This window comes from Thermobia domestica, chromosome 14 (genome assembly GCF_964235325.1).
Source record: "Thermobia domestica chromosome 14, izTheDome1.hap1.1, whole genome shotgun sequence".
NCBI lineage: Eukaryota > Metazoa > Arthropoda > Insecta > Zygentoma > Lepismatidae > Thermobia > Thermobia domestica.
Window position 1 is genome coordinate 7,997,843 of NC_137467.1, and position 23,189 is coordinate 8,021,031.

The following is a 23,189-nucleotide window of genomic DNA, read 5'->3' on the forward strand; positions in this document are numbered from 1 at the left end:
CCGGTGTTTCTGTTTAATATACTTAAAGGTGTCCCCTTCATTATAGTTGCTTCTTACGTAGTTTCGATTTTCTTCCTCTTGTGGTTTCTCCGTTATAGCGGATGATCAAGATAAATTATCCTCCCTGTATGAAAGAGAGAGAGAGGTTTTCATTGCCACTGTTTTAATTTTTATCTGTAATAATTATTCTTTTATTCTATATTTGAATGAGATTTTTATTTTTCTTCTGTTTTTTAAAAGTTAACGCATTTTTAATTGTTTTTATTTTGTAAGTTCTTCCATGAGCTAGATGTCTTGACTGTTGGCCTTTTTGTGACTGGGATAAATTGCTCGTCACTGACGTCCCAACTCCACTTCCAGTCAATAAAATATCGAAACTCTTTATATATAATTTGTTCTTATTTTGTACTTTAGCCATTTTTAAGCTTAACACCCACGATTATGCACAGAAGCTAAGGAACGTGATGATGATGAGATGGATGATAATTCTGGAACGAAACTGGAGAACCCCCCGAGAAGACCCACGCACACAGTGTTTATATCCACCGCAAGGTGTACTTACTGGAAGCTGGGATCGAGCCAGGGTCTCCATGCACAAGCAGTGAGCGCTCTACCACTGAGCCACAGTACTTCAGCCATTATTTCGACTACTTAACGTGAACTTCCCTTCATAAACAAGGTTGATAAATACTGCAGAACTATAGAACTCAATAATTGACAACACAGAAGATTGTGACGTAAGTTTATTTGTAAAACTAACTATGTCGTTTTGCTTTTTAGGCTGTGTGCTGTATTTGGTGGTCTGTATCACTTGAAGCGTGGTGCAGAGTCGCTGATCATTGGTGAAGGACCCAGATGCCAGGGTATTGTATCAGGAAAACAAAGACTGAATTGTGAATTTCTTGTCCTCGGGGTTGGTTATGCTCCACAGCAATATTTACAATCAGCTCCAAGTGGAGGCCTTTCAAGGGGTATATTTATTACAGACAGGTAAGGCACACGTCATCAAATAGAGATGTTACGTTGTATGTTTTGAATTGAAAAACCTTTCAAATGGTGTTAACTCACAATGAGAGGTGAATATTTCATTTTCTTTTAGAAGGGTTCCACAGGAAGGTTCCACAAAGCCTACCAATATGTTACCAGTTTAGCAACTATTACGAGATGTTTCAAAATAAGTGTTTTTTTTTTTTTAAGGCTTTGTAGTATTTATTACATTTAACTTACACTTATACATTAAATGAAAGAGCAACTCAAACAGTTTCTGCTACAAGTGTTAAATGTAAGCACCATTCATCACACGGCACACATCGAGTCGATAGGCGATAAAGGTCCATAAACTTTCTGCCGGGATATGGCGCAAAACACATTCAATTTAGGGAAATTTCGTTGCAGCTGTACCATTTCATGGAAATTTGCTGACACCTTTCCCCCCGCCCTCCCCCTTCCAGGATGCGAACATTATGAGTATTCACATCGCCCCTTAGGTGAAATGTCGATTCATCGCTGAAGACGACACAATCCAGAAAATTTTCATCGTAATGTGGCAACATTTCATTTGTAAAGTTGGCACGTAAACCGTAGTCTGTAGGTTTTAAAGCTTGTAGCAATTGTAAACGATAAGGACGTAGTTGTAAGCACCTCCTTAAAATTCTCCACACAGACGGTTGCATTGTAACTACAGATTGTCTTTGCAAATTATAAAACACAAAAAGCTCTCTGCTCGCTAGTCACCATCTTTGCTACTAGCGCTTTTTAACGGCAGACAAAGGAAACAGCGCATGCGTGCGTACAAAACTATTTGAGTTGCTCTTTCATTTGATTCATTATTTATAGTTTTAAGTTAATTGTAATAAGTACTTTAAAGCCTCAAAACCCTGGTATTCATTTTGAAACACCCTGTAGAGGTAATTGAGAAAGAAGTTAGCGAACATGGAAACAGTTTGAAAGAATTTTTTAATTCCTCAGGTACAAGGTAGGATCTTCAAGTTATCTCGTACTAACTATGAAAATTATAAGCAATATCATCTAATTTGTCTTCCATTTCTTTTTCATATATATATTGTAACATTTCTTGGATAGAGCAATTAATGTACTCGGGATTTTGGACTTTTCCTTCACCTTTTGTTATAAAAAGTCTTTCTTAAATACAAAATTTATAATAAGTAGTTCCTCTAATATATTGGGTAAAATTAAGATAGGAACCCGGTGACCAAGCGTCGTGGGCTTTTACAGGTGAGGTTTCTCTCGGTGACCAAGCGTCGTGAGAGGGGTTAAGATGAGGTTTCTCTCTCGGTGACCAAGCATCGTGAGAGGGGTTAAGATGAGGTTTCTCTCTCGGTGACCAAGCGTCGTGAGAGGGGTTAAGAAGAGGTTTCTCTCTCGGTGACCAAGCGTCGTGAGAGAGGGTAGGAACCTGGTGACCAAGCGTCGTGAGAGGGGTTTTAGGTGGTTCGATCAACCTGGGTAGATTGATACCGGTCGAGGCGTGCAACTCCCTTTTATCCTGAAGTGTCGGCTTCCTTCGATGGTCCTCGTCCTTCCGACTGTTGGCGACTCCTCTTCGGGTCCGTCGTCTGCGTTGTTTTATTTACCATTAGCACGTGTTAGTACACATGGTTATCGCATGTTATGGGGACATGCGGAACCTTACAATATATATATATACACGTGTATAAAAGATGAACTGTAATTTGAACATTTTTTCCTTTTCTTTCACCTTTTCTAAATGTGTCCAATGCTAATGTGATAATGTAAGAATATCTAATCCTTGTCTTTTTAAAGCTATAAACTCAAGTAAGAACACCTGAAGTCGTGGTTTTAGGAAGTATTTTTGGTCGAGTAGGTTGCTTTTATAGAAACAAATTATATGAAACCTTGTAGACACATTACTAAAGCATCTTATACATCAAACATCAGGCCGGAACTCACTCACTCACTCTCTCTCTCTCTCTCTCTCTCTCTCACACACACACACACACACACATATATATATATATATATATATAGGGCGCAAAATTTCAGGTCGCGATTGGCGACTAGAAATTTAGAGCTGGCGACCAGTGTTCCGTAGAAATGGTTTCTTCCTAAACTCACAGTGCTGCGCAATTTCTGTTTCGCACGAAAATAATTGTCATGGAGTGCGAGAAAACACGGAATGTGAAGTCTTCACAACGGACACGGAAAGTGTAACCTTCACAACGTTCCCATCTCATCCACTATCGAAATTGTTTGCGTCCTAGATTCCTATCTTACGAGATTCTCAAATTTCCTTTTAATTGTCACATTTTGTGCAGTTTTATCAGTGAGTACCACATCATGTATGTGAGAGAGGCTTCAACAGTCTCAGCAGAGTTAAGACTGCCTACAGGAATTGACTGAAGACTGACACATTGGATGATTTGCTTACGATTTTCATCAATGCTCTTCACTTAAGGACTTTGATCCAAAAAATGCAATCGACAACTGGTACTTCAGTGGAGAGAGAGAGCGCGTTATACCAACTCAAAATTGATTATCCTGAATCTAATTGTCTGGTTTTGAAATTTTATGCCCTGATGTAATATCTTTCTTTGTCCACCCAAAGGCCAGGGGAGGGGGGGGGGCTTTCTTAATTTGTACATGAGAGATACTGGCTACCATCATTTTTGGATTGACGAGTGTGTCTGATTTTGAAATTTGCACCCTGATATACACTATGTGATCAAAAGTATCGGACACCCCCCAAAACATACGTTTTTCATATTAGGTGCATTGTGGTGCCACCTAATGCCAGGTACTCATTAGCAGCGACCTCAGCAGTTATTTAACATCATGAGAAAGCAGAATGGGGCTCTCCGCGGAACTCACATGGTCGAGCGGCTGCTCATAAGTCACACATCACGCAGGTAAATGCCAAACGACGCCTCGCTTGGTGTAAGTAGCGTAAACATTGGACGATTGAACACTGAAAAAACGTTGTGTGGAGTGACGAATCACGGTATACAATGTGCCGATCCGATGGCAGGGTGTGGGTGTGGCGAATGCCTGGTGAACATCATCTGTCAGCGTGTGTAGTGCCAACAGTAAAATTCGGAAGTGGTGGTGTTATGGTGTGGTCGTGTTTTTCTTGGAGGGGGCTTGCACCCCTTGTTGTTTTGCGTGGCACTCTCACAACGTAGGCCTACATTGATGTTTTAAGCACCTTCTTGTTTCCCACTGTTGAAGAGCAATTCGGGGATGGCGATTGCATCTTCCAAGACGATCGAGCATCTGTTCATACTGCGCAGCCTGTAATGGACTGTATTTTAGTATACCCTTACGTTCCTCGTGCCATTTTTGCATACCCTTGTGTTCATCGTATCATTTTAGTATACCCTTACGTTCCTCATGTCATTTTAGTATATCTTTACGTTCCTCGTATAATTATTGTGTGCCCTTACGTTCCGTTCGAAGGGGCTGCTGAACTGGAAATACTGCATTCTCATTTAACATTGGGCACCCTACGACTAATGCAATTGGAAAATTTCACCTTTTAAGATTGAAACCACTTATTTCCAACTTCCCTCTCTTTTCATTTTTCGTTCTTGTTACTTATAACGAAGTTGGCCTGTCCTCCCGGACTTTCGGTACACCCGGTATATATAAAAAATGGAAGAAAATATTTATATACTATTAGATATAGTATATATATTGCGGTGCTATATAAATTCACTTATGTATATATTTTTCCTTTTCTTTCATTAAATATACACAGCGTGGTAATTTTCATGTTCCATTCTTCAAACTTTCGTCTCTCTTCTCATGCATCCTTAATGTGAAATTCTTTTCTACATTAATATACCAATTCTTTAGAGTTGCCTGATATATCATGACATTTTGTTGAAAGTAAACATTTCCTATGCCTTTCCATTGCTTTCTACTAATGTTTCTGTATAACTGAGTGGTTAACGGCCAATTTCCTGGTTTAGAGTCCTAGTGGTGCTGTTATTGTAATTCCAGGAAACACTGGACAATAGCATTACATGATGCAGGTGAAATACCTAACCTTATTCAGGTTTAATAGACTATGAAGTACGAGAACAATTCGAAAAAATAACAGTTTGCGCATGCGCGAGAACTGGCTGGAAAGAGCGACAATATTCCTGTGAACACTGTGCGCAGTAGTTCAGTAAACAATGAGAAGTGAAGAAGTAAATTATGTGGCAGTTCACTCGTCCGCTATAACAATTGAAGAAGAACGCTCCAATAGAAAAATCCGCCAAATGTGAAGTGCTTGCGGTAATACGATTTGTGAGTACGAAAAAAACATTCCGCAGCTACGATTTGTCGCGTACTGTGTGGTGTTTACGGACCAAACGTGATGACTGAAGTTGTCGTACGTGAATGGTGTCGCATGTTTTGAGTACACGGCTGGATGGACTCAATAACTTTTGAAGCAGTTCCACTGGGATATTTTTGATTATCCCCCACATAGCCCAGATTTGGCGCCGAGCAATTACCACCTCTTCAGGTACATGAAACAGTGGCTTGTGGATCGCGCTGCTTCCTCACTGACAATGAACTTCACGATGCTGTTAGCGGGTGGATTCATACTCAGCCGGGAGTTTTTTTAAGAAAAAAAAAATTCAAACCTTGTACATTGCTTTCATCGGTGACTCAATGTGAATAGTAAATATGCTGTAAAGTACTGTAATGTACTTTTGTAATGTGTATAATAAAAGCTCTGCATCAGCGAGTGTATGTCATTGATAACCAAACGGCGGTTTCTTTGCAAATTGCCCTCGTAATAGCTCTAAGTATATGAGAAGTCCCGCAACATAGGTGAAATCGGAGGTTATTGAGCACACCAGGTACGTAATCTGGACCAGTTGCTCAGCATACGTCCTTTTGATTTTTTTAATTTCTCCAACAATCGTTCCACGCTGATCTGGTATACCGGTTGCCCGTTTGGGATGGCGTCGATTGAACTCACTGCCAACATCTCGGTGTGAGTAGCATTCACGAGCACATAGAAGTATTATTTCCATACGTCCGTTGTGCAACAGCATCATTCACTATAACAAACGAATAAGAAATGATACGGAATCTTTCAGTTTAACGCCCCGCTCTTATACCCGTTAGGCTAAGGGATATGGATAATTAAAGCAAGTGAACGATGATGGAAAAAATTGGGGGAATGAGAATGCGGGTGGAAACGGAAACCCCCTGCTGGGGATCGAACTAGGGACCCCACATACTAGACGTAAACACTCCAGCGATTGAGAAATTAATAAGTAAATAGATTTACTATTTTGCTTATGGTACGGAGTTATCGGATGCCTTGTGCTGATTGATCCAAGACTGTTACCAAATGTTGTAACTTTATCAATGTACAGGGTGGCCCAAAAGTAGGTATACAGTATCGTACTGATTAGCTCATTGCATTTTATATCATTTCTTATCGTTATCCATCAGGTAGACTTAGTTTCTTTATTATTTGTTCTTAATGTGTTTTAACTTACATCTTAAGCTCGGAAGAGCCGAAGCAAATAAATCCATAAACTATAATGTTATGTTTGATCAGTGCAGGGGTGTATACCTACTTTTGGGCCACCCTGTACAGTTCACGGAACCGTTATATTGTGGTAAACTTTAATTCAAAATATATTACGTAAAAAGGCCACGGTGGCTTAGTGGTAGAGCGCTCACTTCTGGCGCTAGGGATTTCTGTTTCGATCTCAGGAAAAGTAAATTTGTGATGGACAAGATTGTGTCCGCGCGCTTTCTCGATATTCTTCCATTTCCTCCCACCTTCATTAATCATCCGTCTTCTTTAGCTTAAAGGACATTTCTTTCAGTTTAACGTCCCACGATTATGTCCTTTAGGCTAAGAAAGACTATGGTTAAGGCGAGTAAATGATGATAATGGAAGAATTGGTGGAGTGAGAAAATGAGAGGAAACCGAAGTACCCCGAGAAAACCCACGGACACGTTGTTGTCCACCATAAACTTATTTGACGGGATTGAACCAAGGACCTTACACACCAGAGGTAGGCGCTCTACCACTGAGCCACCGTGTCCCCGCCGTGGGACGTAAAATTACAAATTTCGTTTCATCATTATGTAAAGAATCGAATATCTACTATCATAGAACTGGATGGGTGTAAACTAATGGTTAGCGTTCTTTCTTCTCACTTGGAAGGTTATGTGTTCGAATCTCGTGGCTGGCCATCGTGCCTTTGGTATTTCCTCATTTCCATCAGGTGAATGTTGTTTCTAGCCGGTATTTTATCTGCCGGTGCATACATGCTTCTATGTTAACATATCAGTTTTTTTTTTTTTTTTTAACGATTAATGTATTTCATTCCAGTACTTGTTTCTGGAATGAAGGTGTAAATTTTAAATTCTTAAAAAATCCCCTTCTTGATTGAAACGTTTTGACGAATAAATTTAATAATAATAATAATAAATATTTTTCTCATTTCAGATCAATTATGTCATCCGAAAAGGAACAGCTTACTTTGCTAGAGTTCCCACCGGTGGATGGAGTTAGTGAACCAGTGACTGTAATAGAATTAGCGCCCTCTTCAAACGCCTGTCCTGCAGGCCTTCGTAAGTGCAAATTGTTGTATTTCATTATCATTTAAGTACCAGTAGATCCAGAAAAACGAATAAATACCATTTAAAAATCGTACCTTAAACTACCTGGCGTTGAAACTGTGGTAGAGCAGAGTTCGATGAGCTCCCTTGTGGATTTGTGATTAGCGTACACGTTTTCATCGTAGGAGATACGGATTCGATCCCCAGCGGGAGCTTATTCCGATCTTCCGCTAACCTCTTCGTCTTTACGTACGCTGGTACGCTTTTTCTGTTCTGATATCGTCCATTAATTGTAGTCTTTGTCCCCTCCCTCTCTTTCCTGCCACCATGACCTCTAGCACCTCCCTCATGTCCAGTTCCTTCTTAGGAAATATCCCAATTAGTTTCTCTTCCTCATCTTAATAATATATAAAATTGTTCTTCTCATTTCTAATACATTCTCATTCGTTTTTCGCTCGACCCAGCTAATTCTTTCCATTCTTCTCCACACCCACATTTCGAAAGCTTCCAGTCATGTTTCATACTTACAATAGGGAGAGGTAATATTGAATGTTTAGCTTGAATTTTATTGAGATTGTATCACAGGACCACCCAGCAACAATATTTCGTACTAACCTATGCAGAAAAATGTACTAGATATGAGAGAAAAGTACTAAAATTTTTATCTGCTCCCGTTTCACCTTATTTGTGACACATTACGATATTAATATCTTATTAAAAGGTTTCCAGCAGCTTCCCCTGTCCTGTGGGTGGAGGAGGAATCCCCACATTCTTGAAAGAACCCCAGCTTTAAGTCTTTTTACAGTCAAAATTCGATACAAACCGTGCGAACCACTTACACCCTCCCAATTTTGACTTTACACTCCTAAAATAAAAATCCTGCCGGAATCCCTGCTTACTTGTCGTATTAGAACTTACTGTAAAACAACTAAAGTAACACAAGTTTGACAAATAAAGAGGATGTCGGGAGGAAACCAGAAATATCACAAAATGGACTTATTCAGAAAATTGAGTTTTAATTTCGCTTATGTAAATACCACTGTTGAAAAAACAGCCAGAAAAAAGTTACCAGGAAAAGCGAAATTTCCGTAAATTACCAAATTTTCATGAGATTCCCTTTTCTCTCCCAAATGTATTTATGAGTAAAGAAAAGAGAGGAGAAAAGTAATAGATTTTTTGGTGAACGTACTAGAACAAAAATATTATAAAAGGTACTAGATCTAGTACGAAAGTACTAGCAGTGGTCACACTGCACAGGATTCACGAAACTATAAAGGAGGTACTTGAATTGTTATAGTAGGCACAATTTCGGACATTGTATTTATCATAGAATACTAGTTTTATATAATGGTTATCTCATTATCTGCGGATGCGATTTTATATCCACACAAATCTCTAGGCATAATCGTAGGACAAAAAAACTGAACCATTTCATTTGTATGTGCATTCTTATTTTTTGTGACCATGACTTGGCATATCATATAGCTGTTACATATATATTTCTTCGTTTTCCACAGACGTTGTCCACATGACATGCAAGCAACAGACGAATGCAAAGGAAGATTTAAAATTGGCTGTGGAAAGCTTGTTGTGCCTCGACGGGAATGAGGAGACAGACGCTCAGATAGAGACTGGCGACCAATCCACACAGACAGTATCCCCAGGAAAGACTATTCAAGAGGCTGGAGACAAAGAACCTCAACCAGGAGACTTCAACCCTGATCTTCAGAAGCCGCGAGTGCTGTGGTCTCTCTACTTCAATTGTCCAGAAACTTCCAACTGTGATCTCTCTGCTAATGTTCCACCCAACGTGTATTTGTGCTCAGGACCTGATCTTGATCTGGATTTCGAGTATGCAGTTAAACAGGTAATGATTTGTTTAGAGAAAATAATTGACGCATATTAATAGTATGGATATATATAATATATAATTATTGCTTTTTTAAGACAGGTGAAGTCACTCACATGAATAGTTAATAATAAATACTGTAGGGTATATACCGTGTTTACTCGCGTAATAGTCGCACTTTTTATACCAATTTTTTAATGCACGAATCCAACTGCGACTATTACGCGAGAAGAGCTGCCATTCAATTATCGCTGAGATCAAAACAATTTCGAATTTTGATGCATACAGCATTATGTCAAGATAGAAAACTAAATTTTTTTACCTACTGACGGTAAAAAATAAACTTGTCACTTACCGATTCGTGGAAGACAAAAAAGGTTTTTTTTCGCGTTGGCACAAAAGAACGATATATTTATATAACCGGTAAACACATGAATAACAACTACGTAATACCACAAAGAAGAAACATACGCAGAAGAAATGTCAAAGCTGTCCATATATGCGAAAGGCACTAATTATTTTCATCTGAAGTTTCACTTTCTGTTATATCTGCATCTGATCGAGTCTGGGTAACTATTCCACAGAACGTCATCTTCACTTCGTCCAAAGCGGTGGATATACCGTTCTTTCTGAAACTTTCTGACAGTGTCAGATGCTATCAAATACCAACTTTGTACTATCCACTTGCGTAAAATTTCGAGAGATGGACGCTTTATTTTGCTACTGGACGTTTTCTCTGTTGCTGTTGCTCAGACTCAAGCAAGATAAACAATTTGGAAGAAAGTCTCGTTCACAAAGACAAAAATCCCGTAGACTGACTTTTATGCGGGAAAATTTTTTTGGCGAATGTTTTTACTTCAAACTTAAGGTGCGACTATTACGCGAGTAAGCATGGAATTTTACAAATTAAAATCTTATTTTTGCATTCCCTTCCAACTGGTCTAGTGCCTAATTCATGTACATTTGATGCACGTGGTTTCAGGTTCGATTCCAGGTGGGAGAGTACAAAAAAAATTGCAATCATTCACTTTTCGTTAATCATCCGTCTCATTTCGCCTATAAGACATAACCGTGGGACATTAAATTAAAAATTTCATTCAGTTTTCATTATTTGTGTACTCAAACCAGTATCCCTATTTAGGATTTCATTTTCACGGTATTTGGGCCCTCTATGTGGTTATGTATTCGTAATTTTAAAATGTGAGCTGGGCTGTAATTGCGTTTACTATTAGTTAAACTTTTCCTAGCCCACTGATTTCCTATGTAAAAATTAAGTAGTCCCGTGATAACTTTTATTTTCTTATGTTTTCTTCGAATTCATCTTGACTTGTAATGTAATTTACAAATGTAAAAAAAGTAAATGATTGGACCAAGACTTGAACCTGGGATCTTCGGCACACCGTGCCGATACGTTAACGACTACCGACTAGTAAAAAACACTGACTTAAGAAGTGAGAGTGTTTGTGGCTGTTCTGGAATCAAGCAGACTGAGTGGCGTAGTAGTTAACGCATTGGAACGGTGTGCCGAAGAACCCGGGTTCGAGTCCTGGTCGTCATTCACTTTTCCACTTTTTGTGTATTATTGAATTCGCACCAACAGGGAATCTAGTATGTACAAATAAGTTTAAATCAGTTATTTCCTTCTTTCATTAAGGTTACAAGGGGAAAACACACTAAGTCCAAATTACACGAGTTTGAGATATTTGTCCCTTCAGACAGCTAAAGGCAGTATCGTACCAATAGTATAACAACACTGCGAAAGTAACGCTTGATTCCATTTTCTAAACGCCTAAAGAAATCCCATATAAGGAAGAACACGCTTTGTCCATGCTTTAAAAGCGCTCTCCTGAAAAATTTACGAAATGTGACTTGGCGTGTTTTTCCCCTTTAACCTTCATATATAATATAATGTATTCACTTTATATTGAAGCGACACTCAATTTTGGTTCTTATTTAATTTTTCCTTTAGTCGTGGTTTCAGTACACATCTACCAAGTAGAAGACTTGAAACTCACTGGGAAGATAGAGCAATGTTGTCAGCTCAGCTTCAGTGTTTATGAGCCGTGTGTAATTTACTAATCACTATATCTCACGCTTGTATAAATATTCGAGTCCGGAGATTTTTTTTTTCTTCTATGTTAATGTGTGTTTTTAATTTGGCTTAATATTATTTCATCCTACCAATGATTGAAGTTCCCTGTATCTAAATTGAGTTTCGAAAATAAATAAATAAATAAGTAATAATTTTTGCATCAAATTTTCCGTTAAAGCAAGGACAAGTTTTGAAAATTCCCTTGCAATATTCAAAAATTATTTCAGAAAAAAGTCGTCTTTTGCAGGAATTTACACAGCATTTGCGATTAACGCTACATAGAAATGACTAAAAGCAACATCAAGACGAGGATTAAAGAAGAAATAGTAGACACAGGACGTGAAGAAACCCTTAGATCAGGCGTATCTAGATACCTAGAGGAAACTCATGAAATTGATTGAGTTGTTCTATATCCGTACTCGGACAACCATGAAAGAAATGTTCCCGAAGCCTCCTTCATCAGAAGTGTTAATCCGAAACTCAATTTAGATAGGAGGAAACCCTATCATCAGTGGGATGACAATATTAAGTCAAATTAAAGACACATATTAACATTTTAAGAAAATTAAATAGTAATAATTAACACATTCAGTTTCCAGAGTCAGATATTTGTATAAGCGTGTAATCTAGTGAGTAGTGTATTATTCTGGGCTAATTCATTGCAGTTGATCTGGTAATATTGATGTTCACAGTGAGTTTGAAATCTTCTGCTTCTTAGGTGTGTACTGAAATCAAAAGTAATGAAAAATTATTTAAATGAGAACTAATATTGAGTTGAGTTGATTTTGAGGTTAACGTCCCTTTCAGCAACGAGGCTATTTGAGACGGGACCTACTGATTAACGTGGAATCCGAACCACATGAGCTCCCACCGGGAATCGAACCTGGGTCTTCCACGCAAAAGACGCGTACGCTAACCGCGTACCCACTAAGGAGCTCGAGAACTAATATTGAACTATGCATAGAAATGATGTATAAATTCAACGAAGTGACAAGTTTAAAAAACTAAGTGTAGTTTCAATAAAAAAGTGAATAAGTGTAGATTACAATTCAAGAGGAATTAAAGCAACCGTTGCTACGAAATATTAAATATTACAAGAAAAGGCATTTCCAACTTTTGGACTGTCAGAGCATTTTAAAATTTTCATGATATCAGCGAAACAAAGATTTTATTCAGATTGGATAATATATTTTGAGGAGTTAGTTTGTGGAGTTATCATCAGTTGAAGAGCTGTCTTATAGATGGCCTCTCATTCAAAAGATCATTAATAATCGACGAAAAACTTTAGAACTACTAGAGGTTGAAATATAGAATAAATAAAACAGTAAAAAGATATTTTTTAAAAAATTGAATTATTGTACATGTTGTTCCGAAATGAATATCGAAGTTTTAAGGCTTTGTAGTATGTATTACATCAAATGAAAGAGCAACTCAAATAATGTTTAGTACAGGTGTTCAAGGTGAGCACCATTCGTCAACCGGCACACATCGAGTAGGTAGGAGGAGAGTTCTTTCGACACCTTGATCAGTGTTTGGAGTGATTGCTGCAACAGCTGCTTCAAGCCTCTTTCTTAAATTCTTCAATCTCCTTAAAATTCTCCACACACAGGTCACTGGAATTGCTGATTCACGACTAGCCTTCTGAATTGATTTGTTGGGGCTTCACGTGAAAGACACTGTCGGTCAACACATTGTTCACTTACTCTTGGTCATCCCTTACTCTTCCCTTTGCACACACAGCCTTTGTTTTCAAACTGATGATACCATCTGCGGATGCTATTATCACTTGGTGAATTGCTATTGAACTTAATACGGAAAACACATTGCACTGTTTCTACAGATTCAATCTTTGCAAAATGTAAAATACAGAAAGTTTTCTGGTCACTAGTCGCCATCTTTGCTACTAGGTTTTCTAACGGGTAGACAGAAGCAACAGTGCATGCGTATGCGTGCGTAGCAAGCTGTTTGAGTTGTTCTTTCATTTCATGTATTATTTGTAATTGTAAGTTAATTGTATTAAATACACAATGCCTTAAAGCCCCGATATTCGTTTTGAAACACCCTGTATTATGAGTGGGTAAAATTAAAACTTTTAACAATTTGACAATATGTACTCGTGAGACTTATTCATGTAGATTTTCCATTTACTTCCTTTTTACTTTACTTCTATAAAGAAGGCACGAGTAATACGAGGGAGCCGCGGTGCCTTAGTGGTAGTGTGTTCACCTCTGGTGCATGGGGTCCCTGGTCCGATCCCAGTTCGTGCCAAGTGATTTTTGTGATGGACAAACACCGTGTGCGCGGGTTTCCTCGGGGTTCTCCCGTTTCCTCCCACTTTCTTCATTCCACCATTTCATTCATATCTCATCATCATCATCTCCTTTAGCCTAGCCGAGCCGGCATAACCGTTGGACGTAAAACTTAAAGATTTCATTTTTTTACGAGTAATAGGTGGGGCCGTGATGGCTCAGTGGTAGAGCGTTCCCCTCTGGCGCATGGGGTCCTTGGTTCGATCCAAGTGAGCTTTGTGATGAACAAATATCGTGTGCATGGGTTTTCTCGGGGTTCTCCCGTCTCCTCCTACTTCCTCCATTCCACCATTTTCATTCATTCTCATTGTCACCGTCTTTTAACGATTTCATTTCATTCCATTTTCATTTACGAGTAATAGATGCAAGAATACTTTTTTATAATCGGTTAAATAAAAGAAATTGAAATGCAATAAGTATAGCTGTTTATTTAGGTTAAAGTTACGCAAACTGTTCTTAAATATTTAGTGCCACTAACCTGTGTCCAAATTTTATCGTACAGGGCAGAGAAATCTTCGAGAAAATGTACCCGGATTGTGAATTCTTACCCCGTGCTCCTGATCCAGAGGAGATTGTATTGGAGGATGAAGAAGGACAGACGCCAGGCCCAGCGTTTGAAGGAAATACCGAAGCAGATGAAAAAGAGGAGCGGGAAGCAGGAGCAGTAGACGCTACTCAGCACGAAGAAGTAACGGAGTGTGGTGCGGCAGATGCACCGGAGGCTGCAAAAGAAGAGTGAAGTTCAAGGGACAGAAGATATGTTTCCATGTAATATCATCAAAGTTAAAAGAGAAAATAACGAACAACTTTTAAGTTATATTCTCTTTAGAATAAGCCAAAATGAAAGAGAACCTTGTAACATTCCATTTTGCGTTTCATGATTTAATTTATATGTATATAAATATATTTGATCTGTCACTTCTGTGCACATGCCAATCGTAAACATGTTCGGCATTTGATTCTCTTTTGTTTGGCGCTTTTTGAGAACAGGAAAATGGCGGTAGTACATGGTGTTATGTTTACCTCGCTTTAAATATGTATATATATATATTAATATATGTATATGTACTAGTCATATGTTTTGTCTGATCAAGTCAACCCGTTATTTGTTATTTATTTGCATGTTTATTAAGTTTGTTTCGTTATTAGAGCGATAGAGGGTTAAAATAACTTTTAACGGCACAGCCACTGTTTAGACTCACGTACTGGTACTGGTCATTATTCTAAACTAGCCACAAATGGGATTACAGCGTGATTATAAAATCGAAAAACTATTACTATTGCTTTAGAAAACTACATATTTCCAGTATTACGCATAGACTCTTTGACAGTTTGTTTCCGTACATATCATTAGAGAAAGTAGATATTTCTCAAGCCAACATGAACATTTTTGTATACAAGATGGTCCACGAAAAATTGAATCAGTACGCGGGCGTGAAGTACGTAACTTCTTACTCGGTAGCTCCTGTTAAAACCGAATGGGATCGATATTTTGGAGCAGAAATTAAGAGGTTTTAATACTGACTGGTTAACACTCTCATTTTGTGGTCCCAGTTTCATTTCCCGGTTTTCTTTTATTTGGATTCTGGAAAGCTAAAAAAATAAAAATAAAAAAAATCGCGTTTTAGATTTACAAGAAGAGGTACAGGGAGGAAGTGGGATGCATCCATTGTAAAAATTCAATAATTGCAAGAACAAACCATTAAATTTGAAATAAAATTGAAATTCACATCGATTCTTACCAAAGCCAGTTATCTTTTCGATTAAATAATGTATAATCGTGCTGTGTTAAAAGTACATTCAATCCGTACGGTTAGCTGTGAAGAGGTAAGACCAGTGATTATGTATTTCTTAGGGTATAAAAGATTTAAGGAAAGTTTTTTTAAAAGAAAAGTAAGTTTGTGAAGTGAAATCAACATTAACCCTTGAATGTACGATTTGCCAGTGACTGATTTGTTTTAACCCTTTTACGATCTTGGCTTTTTAGGTAAATTTTAAGCTTTCAATTAAACAAGTACTGCTGTATCGTAGGATCATGATTCATAACTTCTTTTTTTTTTTTTTTTTTTTTTTTTCACAATGGAGCAACCTTTCCAACGGTACCGCTCGCATGTCCGTATCATACACCTGAAACGGGAAAATCGGGAGTCTTTTTTTTTTTTTTTTTCAAAATAACTTTTTTCAAAAATTTTTCGCATTTTTTCCCACAGTAACGTTTTTTAAAAAAATTGCGCCCTTCTGGCCCGGGTCTTGAGTTGAAGTAGGAATCTTAAAATCACCGGAAAAATACGTAGTTACGTACACATGCAAAATTTCAATGTGGTGTCGTGAAAGTTAAGGGTGGAAACATTTTTAAAAATTGCTTCAAGGAAAAATGTGTTGTCACAGCTTCCCCGCCCCCCATTTAGCGCCACCAAGTTGACCATCTGGTTCCGAAATGCATCTGGGGTGTTCTTTAATCCATTAACTTGACCAATTAAAAAAAAAAAAAAGTTGTTATAGGACCTAACTAAGCGGTTAAAGACAACACTACATTATGGTACAAAATGTACCATGGATCGTAAAAGGGTTAATCGAAATAAAGAAAAAAAATGTGCTACTTCCACTTATATATACCGTAGTTGCAACTAACGACTCTGTAATTAGTGTAAAATAAATAAATTTTCGCGACGTTAAATCCGATTAATCAGTACTTCAAACTTAATGACTTCAACATTAAAGTTGATGTGACGAGTGAGTCTTGTCATATGAAGCCAAAAGGCTAATCATTTTCTCTTGCTTTTTAAATGTATGTATAAAGACTGATCTTTATATAGTAAAAGTAAAAATTTAAAAGGCAAAATCTTCTCATGTGATATAATGTATGCTTGTAATAAATCCAGTGTGAAACATATTCGCTTTATAGAAGTCGAAAAAGGTACTGTGATTTGTGTACATGCTTAGTTGTTTGTACACGAGCTTATATTTATAAATATTGCAAAAAAATGAAACTTTGTATGTATATTTGCCCAAATTTATTATATAGGTCACTGTAGCAAGATATTTATTTATTTTGTTTTAAATGTAATTATATAAACGTGGAGATCTAATTGTACAATATTCAGATATTTGAACAGAAAAGAAACTGGTAAAAATTGGAATATTAACTTTTTTTTAAAATAAAAAAAGAGCTTGCTTAAGAAGCAGTTGTCATTATCTGTATGAAAAAGAAACCGGCGTGCATTTGCTTTTAAATGCCTTTGAAGACTTGTCCAGCCAGTTTGTAAGAAAACGTTAATAACTTAGTACATTTATAAAAATCGATTAACCTTATACTGGGGGTGCCTAAAGTGAATGTATCGGAAACTTGCTATTATGATTATTATTATTATTAAAATTTGGTAAGCGCTTGTACCTCAAGTAACTGGAAATATCTTGAATAAAATGTTTGTGGAGGAACATATTGAAAAATAAAACCTTTTCTTTTTCTTTCTTTTTTTTTAAAGCATTAATTTCATTAGAGTTTTAAACTATGTATAGTGAAAAGTGAAGCTGTTAAATGATAATCTATTTTGTATTAGTATTAATGCCAATAATAATTATAATAAACAAAAGATATCAAGCTCAGTTTGAATTTATTTTCAATGTTGATTCACCATCTATAGGTCACACGGCCCTCTGGCACATCGAACGTACTTTAGTATCGAATATTATGACCATGATATGATGTGTTTCTAACGTTAGAACCAGAAATTATTAATTTCCATCAATTCCGGTTATCTATTCTTAGAACCGCCGACTACTGCGAAAGCTATTGTAGCCCGTTACACTTACCAGGCTCCCCTTGCGAAACATTCACCCACGAAAACCACCAGGAGATGGGCTGCAAGCAAAGTGAACCCGTAGTACTAAGGGGAATCCGTCGATTGGCATGCCAAGGAAATCCCCGACGCAACGTGATATGAGTCACAGCTTCCACTTCGCACCGTCAACTGTGAAAAAAAAAACAGTTCGTAAGCGCCTCAGGTTGAAGTGTGTGCGGGAGGCCTGTGTACACCACCGCATCACATTGCCGAACGTAAGACGAACTGCAGAAAACTGTATGAAAAGTACCTGGCGGGTTTCAAATGGAAAAAAAGTTAAGTCCATTTCACAGCTGGTGGTCACATTCGGGCGATCCCATATCGTGACATTGACGGCAAGGGACAGAACTTTGTTTGTCAGTGCAGGGAAAGTTTCCCACAGCTTTATGGTTGTTACGGCATTCTAATATGAGGATAAGTTGATGATATGCAAGGTGGACAGAAACGTAAATGTGAATGCAAAATACTTCCAAGAATCCATTCTGACATCTATCTATTGGAGAGACATCCTACAATTGTAAGAAATGGACGCGAACCAGGTGATGATCCATATGGGCAAGACTTCGAGTCATTTCGCTAAAACATCACTACTTTTTATCAGGAAATTGCAGAATAATTAGGAAACCATGTCATTACGTTTGAAGACATTCCTGTGAAAAGCCCAAATGCCAGCCAAATGGATGTTTGCGCATTTGGACTGTTGAAACGAAGTCTTCAACTCACCGCCTGCGCATCCTGTATGGTTTGTGGAAAGCCTGCAGGGAAGAATGGGACAGAATTTTCATGCGTGTCCTGCGCCAGAGCTTGCTGCAATAGAAACTGCGATGCTGTGTGATGCTGGGAGTCCAACTGAATGGTCGATGGTGGTAGCATGGTATATCTTAAAGGGAGTGCCCGTCAGAAATGGTCGGAAGTGAACAACCTTTTGTTGAGTTGATTTTAACGTCTTTTTCAGCAGCGAGGCTATATGAGACGGACCTACTGATTAATCCGAACCACATGAGGTCTTGCCGGGAATTGAACCGGGATCTCCCACGCTAGAGGCACGTACGCTAACCGCTTAGCCACAAAGGAGCTCTCGAACAACCTTTTGTGTCCTGGGTATATTCACGCATAGCTTGGATACAAATATACTGATTTTGATTATTCCTTTTTTGTTTGAAAAAGTGTATTTTTCTGATAGTCCCATATAAATTTCTTTAGGATCCGATAGTAATCTATGGAACTAGACTATGAAACGCCTCAGTGGATGTTCAGTTAATTACGACAAAGTAACATGCTCATAGGCAACCATACATTCCTTGGCGTGTATGTGGTTGCATAACTACATGGATTGCCCTGTGAAGTTTCGGAACACTGTAATATTAATAAAAAGTAGGTTATGTTGGGAATTCGGTAAAGATTTTTTTTTAAAAAGCTTGATAATTATTTTAGTGTGTTTGAATTGATGCGTTGAAGTGATTTTTTAAAATATATTCCATTGATAGCACTTTCTTTCTATACTATTCTCTAAGATTAGGATTTAGATTTCTGGGCTTTCGGCATCTTTGACCATGTTTGCTCTCCTCATATGAGAGATGATATACCTCGGTGATCATACTGACCGAGGAATTGGGGAAGAAATAAAGAAAGAACGATGCAGCTTGGGACCATTCGCGTCGATGGTGGAAGAGAGTTGTCTGCTTAACTATATACCCTCCTCCTTATGCAGAGTCGTTTTGACAAATGTCGTTAGAACTACTTTGTGGACAGTAATACTCCCAGATTAGCTTTAAGCTTATTTGACTTGTTGATTTGCAGTTTAAGAGCTTGACGTGTGCTAAAAATAACAAGTGTTACCATTTTTTCTTTTACTTGTTCTTCATAAGTGAAAGGAGATAATTAAATAGAACTTACCATAATCATAGATAATGTTATTCTACAAGAGAAAATCTGAACCTGAAGAATTTTCAGTGTTGCCATCCATAGAAATTACAGTGTTGCTAGAATAACATTTCCTCCAGAATCTAAGTAAAGCAAGCGACTAAAGAAACGAACTCAACTGCATTTTGCTTACGTATCATGTTGTCTTGGAATCATGTGAACTACTTTTTAAATAATAGTTATATTTAGTTTGTAATGAACAAAATAGTTTTAACATAAAATTATTAAAATTAAATAATAATGTATTTTAAAAAAAGTAGTTCACAGGATACCAAAATAACGTGATGCGTAATCAAATGCAGTTGAGTTCGTTCTTCTAGTCGCCACCTTAACTTAGATTTTGGGTGAAATGTTATCGTGGCAACACTGAAAATTCTTCAGGTTCATATTTTCTGTTGTAGAATAACATTATTTATGATTGTGGTAAGTTTCATTTCATTATCTCCTTTCACTTACGAAAAACAAGCAAAAGAAAAATGGTAAATTTTGTATTATTTTCAGTATGTAAGGCTCTTAATGTCCCGAGATTATATGAAACGTGGACTTATAGTTTAACATAGGATCCAAACCACATGGGCTCCCACCATAATCGAACCAGGTCTCCCGCACCAAAACCATATACTGTAGACACAAGGAAGTTCTACCTTTCAGTTTCGTTACTGGTAACTCTCTGTAGCTTCATCAAGCAAACGAGAAATAAATAAATAGGTGTATAGAACAGAAAGTGATCGCGACAATGATTTATGTACAAAGTTTATTCGTTCTTTTTTTTTAAAAAAAAATCATACAAAATTACTATATTCTTCACTAGAAAGTAAACTATAACCAATCTGACAAATTTAGCCACTAAGTTTCTGCTTTTTCTTTTTTCTTAGTTTAAATCTTGTGTCAACAATTATTAAATACAATTGGTTTACTTTGATTACAATTTGTAGATCGAAGCTTATCTTTTTGTAGGTATTTTATGTAGTTGCAGTTGAACTAAAATTTATTAATAAACCAATTAAAAATTCATTGCAACTAAATACTTTTCAACGTCTAATCAAACAGATTTTCAGTTTGAAAAAAAATTGGCGTCTAGATATAAAATACTTCCTCTATCTTGCTATATAATTCAACTATATATATTGCGATATTGTATATATATATATTGCGATTTCTTAATTTTGCAAGTAGTTTGCAACGCGTATAATACACAAGGATCGTGTCTGTCAATCTCAGGGTATAATAATGTTTTTAAACTTTATGATGAAAAGTCCCTGTGTTCCTTGTCAAATGTCTTCATATACTGATAGCGTTTGGCACAAGTTTTGGGCTTAACCATTCATACTTTTTGTCCCTCGACATGTTTCTTTCTTCAATTACTAACGCATAGTTATTTAATTCAGCGCGGTACCTGAAAAAAAATGCATAAAAAGAATAAATTACATATGTGCTTTTACAAATCTATTACTATACAAGGTAAAGTCGTAAGACAATTTCAATAAAATACAGATAAATTCTGATATTGACATAATTTACATTCATTCTTCAAAATACATTTCCCCGTGATCGATGAGACTTGTTTGCATGTTGCTTCGAATTCCACATAGTCTGTAGAAAAGTAAATTTCGGGATGTTACGAAGCCTTTGTCACGACGCTCTGAATATCTTCCACTGATTGAAAATGGCGTCCTTTTAAGGTAAATTTCAATTTTGAGAAGAGAAAGTGGTTGATAGGAGGAAGATCTGATGGCTTCAAGAATTTTCAATGCACTTTTACCCGCTTTAACACAAAATTTAATTACCACTCTCTGCCTGTTTATGACAGTGATGACAAGGCAGTGTTGGCGGTATATTTTATTACGATTTTGACTCGACATACCGCTTATCTAAATGTTGAAATGCAGTGAGGGTATGTTGCCTGAAAGATTGCATTTCTATTTAGATAATCACTGAAAAGTATTGGAGAGCTTTTCTGTAGTAACGCGGGGGGGGGGGGGGGCAGGAAAGACTTAGATCCCCTCGAATGACTTTCTGGGGGGAAAAAAGTAAAAAAGAAATCCCTTATGCTGTATTATAGAGAATTATACACGAAAATGTCCAAAAATCGAATGAGGTTATTAACAATGTCCTGCTGGAAAATTCCCTGTCCCCCACGCGACTGTAGATTATTCCAAACACCCGGAAGGTCCACTCCCACAGCAGACAACCCCTAAATCCGCACATTCTCAAAACATGGCATTTGTATACATTAAGACAAGAAGATACACACACACACATACACACACACACACATATATATATATATATATATATATATATATATATATATATATATATATATATATATATATATAGGAAAAGGTAAGAAAAATGTCGGTGTTGTCAACTTAGAAATTATTTCTACATAAGTAAATCTCTTATCTCTTTACATTCAAAGTTATTCGTCAATTACTGTATATAAAAATGGATTTATAGTGGTTTTCAAAGCTAAACCAAGTTTTCTTACCAGCAGTAAAACTGTCATATGGTTGTTAGCGGCTACGTGCGGTTTGTCAACCAGTTGGATGTTGCCGGTATTACAAAAGCTTAGCCGCTCTCCCTGTCGCCAGGGTAAACAATGAAGTCTCGAACTATTATTTCTGAGTGTTGCAAACCAATAAGCAGATACATAAAACCAGAATAACCATTTAAAATAGGGATAAAATACGTACACGTCATTCAACAAGTAATTTTCTCTCCTATTAATATAATAATAATAATAATAATAATAATAATAATAATAATAATAATAATAATAATAATAATAATAATAATAATAATAGTAATAATAATAATAATAATAATAATATGATGATGATGATGATGATGATGGTGGTGGTGGTGGTGGTGGTGGTGGAGATGATGATGATGATGATGATAGTTTTTACGTCCGAGCCGTTTCAGGCTACTGTGCATTTTCGGTAATGCTCGGAAAATAGAATAGATCCTGGACCGCACGTTGGACCGATATTGTATTTTTACCCGTATGAATCGGGTTTGCCCAATTAAACCGTATGAATAGGGGTGACCTGATAATCCCGTGTGTCATTATTGTAAATGATGTGTTGTTTCACTTTATTATCATAACATAAATTGTTCTAATTATCATGTACGAACTCATAACGAGTCTATCGGGTCAAACGGTCCAAACAGGCCAAACACGGGCCAAACGAGTTTATCAGGTCTAAGGATCGAGTAAACCAAACGCAATGGGTATCGGGCGGGTACAGCTTACCTGAAAAGTTCAAGCACTAATTATAGGTTAAAGTCAATACTTAGGAGCTCTAATTGTTTGCATTCCTTTTTTTTTTAATATAGTTAACCGACCAACGAACTTGCTGATACATAAATATAAATGCTCAAATCTAAATTATTGCATTATATTATTGCAATGAGCATCAACGTGATTTACTATTAGGAGTTAGCGTGATTCACTAATGTTAGTCTTATATAAATAGCATTATTATTATTATTATTATTATTATTATTATTATTATTATTATTATTATTATTATTATTATTATTATTTGTTTATGACCTTCATGCAACTTAGAATCGATCTCATAAAGCACTACATCAGACCTGATTGA

The 23,189-nt window shown here is 37.0% G+C and overlaps 2 protein-coding genes across 2 annotated transcripts in view; one reads left to right on the forward strand and one right to left on the reverse strand.

Moving 5' to 3' along the window:
* Rep (Rab escort protein) overlaps window positions 1-17,291 on the forward strand; it is a 51,010-nt gene extending 33,719 nt beyond the window's left edge. The window contains exons 8-11 of the mRNA XM_081737678.1: window positions 781-990; window positions 7,448-7,572; window positions 9,078-9,427; window positions 14,313-17,291. Of these exons, the coding sequence (XP_081593804.1) occupies window positions 781-990; window positions 7,448-7,572; window positions 9,078-9,427; window positions 14,313-14,549 (922 nt within the window). The 3' untranslated portion in view covers window positions 14,550-17,291. The remainder of the gene's footprint in view (window positions 1-780; window positions 991-7,447; window positions 7,573-9,077; window positions 9,428-14,312) is intronic.
* Window positions 17,292-20,312: 3,021 nt separating this feature from the next.
* LOC145669499 (polyunsaturated fatty acid 5-lipoxygenase-like) overlaps window positions 20,313-23,189 on the reverse strand; it is a 134,222-nt gene continuing 131,345 nt past the window's right edge. Inside the window, exon 14 of the mRNA XM_081737679.1 lies at window positions 20,313-20,971. Within this exon, the coding sequence (XP_081593805.1) occupies window positions 20,857-20,971 (115 nt within the window). The 3' untranslated portion in view covers window positions 20,313-20,856. The remainder of the gene's footprint in view (window positions 20,972-23,189) is intronic.